The sequence below is a fragment of the Necator americanus genome, chromosome II, assembly GCF_031761385.1.
Source record: "Necator americanus strain Aroian chromosome II, whole genome shotgun sequence".
NCBI lineage: Eukaryota > Metazoa > Nematoda > Chromadorea > Rhabditida > Ancylostomatidae > Necator > Necator americanus.
Genome location: NC_087372.1, coordinates 20,236,374 through 20,241,373, shown reverse-complemented (window position 1 = coordinate 20,241,373; position 5,000 = coordinate 20,236,374). Strand labels below are relative to the sequence as shown.

The window sequence follows — 5,000 nt, the reverse complement described above, 5'->3', positions numbered from 1 at the left end:
AATTGAGTTGAATTAATTGGCAGAGAAGACAAAGTATCGTTCTTTAGGGAAAGAGATAATTATGCATGATAACACGTGTCAGCTGTTGGCCACATCCCACGCTAAGATGCAAGGTCATATACTCGTGGCTAGTAGCACTGAAATGTAACCTGGACTTCTTCTTCTTCCTAGCGTTTGTCCAGCGTTGTTGCAGGGTCCGCCTTTCTGCTTCTTGTCTTCCATTTGGTTCGAATCATCGCATTAGCCGTACACAAACGCGCATCTCTCATACGGTCCAACCAGCGAATTCCTGGCCTGCCGCGGGACCTCACTCCTGAAACACCGAGCTTCAGGGCGGTTTTGGCAACAGAATTTTCCTCTCGCTGCAATACGTGACCAAACCATCTTAGTCGCGCCTCTGTAATCTTTTCAGTTATCTGGACGACGCCGAAGATGGATCGTACAGTGTCGTTTAATACTTCGTCTTTTAGCGTTACACCTATCGTCCACCTCAACATCCGCATCTCCATAGCGTGCAACACTCTTTTCAAGACTTTCGTCGTCGCCCAGCACTGGGAACCGTAAAGAGCAACAGTCGAACAGAGACTTTCTTGTCACACAGTACGCCTGTTGCCATTTTCCATTTCATCCATGCCGCATTAACACGTGCTCTACCTTCTTGATCAATGTCGCCTGTGGAAGTCACTTTCGATCCAAGGTACTTTAAACACCTTGTTTAATTCGGTGCCATCGACACGGGTTGAACCATCTTCTATCTTTGGTCCGCACTCCATGTACTCAGTTTTTGATATGTTGAGGGGCAATCCATGTTGCTGCAGCCTATCCATCCAAGACTGTATTTGTGTTTGAGGACCATCCCGAGACTCCGACGCGAGCATGACACACACACACACGGGCTAAGCTCGTTATTATATGTCATGATAAGTTTCATTCTACCAAAGTTTTACTGTTGTCTGGCTCGTGTTATGAACTCGAACTCACTCAGCTGCAGTCATGAGCTCCTTAGTGGAGTGCTGTTTACATTGAAGTCATTTCTAGTCTTTTTTTCTTTTCTTGAGAAACATCAACTACTAATCTACGAAGCCGAGTCAAAGCGACCTAAAAGTCGGTTGCGTAGCCGAGTGCGCTCCAAGCGGCATGGTGGTGCATAACGGTTGGGATCGAGTGAGGACCTTCGTTAACAGTAGTTCGTTTTCGTTAGCACATACTCGGTGCAGTCCTAATGAAGCTAACTATGGTCTCACCTCGATTTCAACCCCCAGCTCAACAGCGCCGCTTAGCGCAGCCGCTCACACAAATGCACAGAGCTCCAGGTCTTTTTGACTTGACTGTCACTGCAGTTAATATTAGTAGTCATCCCACGTCTTTTTGCGAGGTATCTTCATCCTTGTCTTTTCCCCTAATTTCAGAGTATTCATTGTATTCGTTCAATAAAAAAAATCCCGTTCTTAATAAGTAACGTTTTAAGAAACACCAGCGTTAACAATGCAGCCTGGCCAGGGTCTGCGTTAAATGATTACAAAATTGTCCAATTTTCCGCCATCTTGGTATATTTTAGATCCTCGATCGGGTTTGTTTTCTTACACATACAACCAGTCTGATGTCCAGCTAACCCCGGGCATTTATGCCGGTGGTAAGGGTAAAGGTACCTGTATGTAGGTATATATATTCCATATAAGATATATATATATATATATTATGCCATAAAATAACAGGCTTATGCTGTCGTGTGTGTGTGTGTGTGTTGGTGTGCGTCGAATTGGTGCGCTGGGGCCAAAGAGCGAGAAAATGGGGTGGAACGGGTCCCTTGGCGTCGAATTGATACGCCGGTGCCAGGAGGCCATAAAATGGAGTGGGAAAGGTCCCATGGCGTCAAATCGACTGTTTCGTACGACGGTATCTGTTGCAATGCGCAACCGTCGCGCTCCGCCCTTCCTGCGAGTCGTCCGAATGGGTTTTCGACGAGTCGCAGGCGGGGCGGGGCAGGGCGCAAACGCTGCGCATTGCAACAGAAGCCGTCATAAGAAATAGCATTCCGGGGTCGTCCGTTTACGCTGATTACGGGGCGAGGTGGATGGAATCGCCCTTTTTCCCACAATCTACGGCCCTGTATAGGCACTACCCTCCTGAAACTCGTACCGCCTCAGATTCATGGGGTGACACTTTCAAGAAAATGGAATAATGATTGCTTAAATAGTATTAGGGTGTTCGGAAAGTTGTCCATTTTGATACGATAAATTCAAACAGACACATCTCAGCTCAAACTAAACTTTATTTGTCAAAGTAAGAACTATTATAATTAACACATTTTTGCCGACGAGATACAAGCTTGTTTATACTAACAGCATAGAAATCCGGACATCTAAAAGGTAAAAATTCTCTGAAGGTTGTTTCGATCTGACCTTCCTTCTTGAAGCATTTATCCTTTGAGAAGCTGTCCAGGTGCTTGAAGAAATGGTAGTCTGTGGGGGAAAGGTGCAGCGAATATGGCGAATGATGGGTCTAGTCCAACTGGCACAGTTTCTGGAGGTTTGATTGTACAGTGTGTGAGCGAGCGTTGTCGTGTAAAAATATTGATCCTTTTCTGTTAGTCAATTCCGGGGACACACGTCAAAGTTTTTGGTGCATTTAGTCCAGCTCGAGGCAGTACTTCTCTGCCGTGATGGTTTTCCCGGGACCTAGGAAGCTGTAGTAGATCAGACCCGCTGCGGTCCATCAAACTATCAACATGATCTTTGAGAAATATTTAACTTCTGGTCCTGGTCCAGCCATTGTGCAGATCATCTTCGTATAGCCGTAAAGAATTCACTTTTCATCGCGCATCACGATCCGATACGGAAAAGGGTCTTTTTATTACGAAGAATGAGCGCAGATGAGAGCTCGAGACGGCGCATCCTCTGACTCTCTCTCAACTCAGGCGGTACCCACTTGTCCAGTTTCTTCGACTTCCCGATTCTTCGTAGTCGGGCAAAAGCGTTACTGCCACTGCCATGACACTTCAAATTTCTCACTTTTCTTCGCTTCGAAGTGAGCTCTCGAACAGAAACTCTTGGATCTGCTTCAACCAAGGACGTCGTCAAGCCCCGATGGTCGGCCTTCGCGCTCTTTCATTTTCACTGCGAAATTTAGTGAACCGGCGTAAAACGTTAGTTAAGTATTACTTTCTCCGAAAGCAAAGTTGATGTCACGAGCCGTCTCCGCCCTTTCGACCAAGTTTGAATTGCAAGAAAAGGAAGTTGTACTTTGTCCATATGGGATAGAAATATCTCTAAAAATTTCAAAATTAAATGCTTAAAAAAACGAAGCAAGTGTCGTTAGAAAATGCAAGAATTTTGTCCTACGGAAAATGCCACTGTATTTAACTTCTATTAATCAGTGAAGTCGGACTAAGTGTGCACCTCAAGAAGCCTGAAGTCCAGCGTTAGCCGGACATGCCGGATTGGATGCATACTTTTGCGCTTCTGTTCTCACGAAAATATTGATTCATTCACTGTATCGGTTTTCTTGTAACCTATTTCGGCTCTAGACAAAGTGAAACCCTGCTTTGGTTTTACCTTGGTCACGAAAACATAATTGATTTTCCAAATTTTCCATTTATTGATTTACCGACTTTTATTTTATATTTCTGCGGGCTTGTTAAAACTTCATCTATGAAGATTTTCAGATTCTCTTATTATAGATACCATATTACATGCCGAACGTCCGGCTAAAGCCGGACTTCAGACTTTTTGTGGAGTTTGCTTCGCTTGCCTTCACCGATCAATAAAAATTAACAGCAGTGACATTTTCTTTAAAATTAGAATTGTTTTTTTTTTCTTTTAACGCTTTCAACGCTTCAACGAAGAACATTCAAACTTGATTGTACATCTGTATTTGTTTAAAACTTCCACAATTTTGAAACATTTAAAGAATGGGTTTTTTTTTACTCATCAGTTACCACCGGATGATGTGCTAACATGAAATGACATGAATATCATTGTCGTAATGATAGAGATAACGTTCTACGTCAGATCAGGTAAACTGTCGGCTGCGATTAACGATACCACTGCACAGCGGCACACAAGTGGACCCATCCCAATCCAATGTACCGGTTTGCGGGGTCTGCGCACCAATCCTAAGCTGTACTTCTCGTTCCACATCATTTTATCGCTTTGTGGCGCACTCAATTTCACGCCACTCTATAGCTTTTTGGCTCCGGCGCCTTAATCCGACACCGCGAGACCCGCCTCCCTCTGTTTTCGTGGTTTCGACACACACACACACACACACAAAATATGTGATCTAAAGTGAATTGGAATTGCAAAATCACGATGAGGAAACGACAGCTGTGCCTATTCTATTGAAAATGATTGCAAAAACTGAGAATGTTGGTACCTTTGTGCAGAATAGTCATGGCCCAGGATGGTTGGCTAGTTTTTTGAAGTCGCGTTCGCTTGGCGTTCTCTAGCATTAGAGCTTTGTCAGATTTGGTTGCTTTCTGTTTCGAAGAAAATTGATTCTTTCAGGTGTTTTCTAAGCCCATGTTTGATAAAGACGGATTTCGGGGTCTGGAGCGTCGCCGACTGAATAGTCGTCAGTTTGCAGCCATGCGCTTGCTCTGGTGTTGGCGGGATCAGGTTGCTCGAGAAGAAGACGAAAGTGTACACTATGTACTGCCTAATCGAATGTTGGTTACCATCGCAGAGGTAGGGCCAACAATTATTTGCTCTATGCACTCACTAAACCCGAAAACTGAAAGAGGTAGTTACATCGGTATTTTTTTCTCTGTTAACTGTTAATATACTAGTCCTTGCCTCGCGAGCTTCAAGGCATTCTCCAGTGCTGCAACCCTGTTCCACCACTAGTCAAGGAGTGTCTGCATCAACTGCTTAAGTATTGAGTTATTCTTGAGAACTGGTTTTTATCTTATCTTCATCTTCATGGTTCTAGAATGTTATTCAAATGTCGCGATCTTCCATTAATTGAATATATCGATGAAGCCACCGATGATGGGAACGAGG

At 44.1% G+C, this 5,000-nt stretch overlaps 1 protein-coding gene across 3 annotated transcripts in view; it reads left to right on the top strand.

The window, feature by feature from the left end:
• The window catches only part of RB195_018628 (uncharacterized protein), a gene marked incomplete at both ends in the record, with an annotated part of 64,937 nt that overhangs the window by 48,376 nt on the left and 11,561 nt on the right, over nucleotides 1–5,000 (top strand). For all 3 annotated transcript variants that reach the window (XM_064186155.1, XM_064186156.1, XM_064186152.1), the window contains 3 exons: nucleotides 4,506–4,685; nucleotides 4,787–4,872; nucleotides 4,930–5,000. The exon at nucleotides 4,930–5,000 is cut by the window's right edge and continues 58 nt beyond it. In XM_064186155.1, the coding sequence (XP_064042033.1) occupies nucleotides 4,506–4,685; nucleotides 4,787–4,872; nucleotides 4,930–5,000 (337 nt within the window). The remainder of the gene's footprint in view (nucleotides 1–4,505; nucleotides 4,686–4,786; nucleotides 4,873–4,929) is intronic.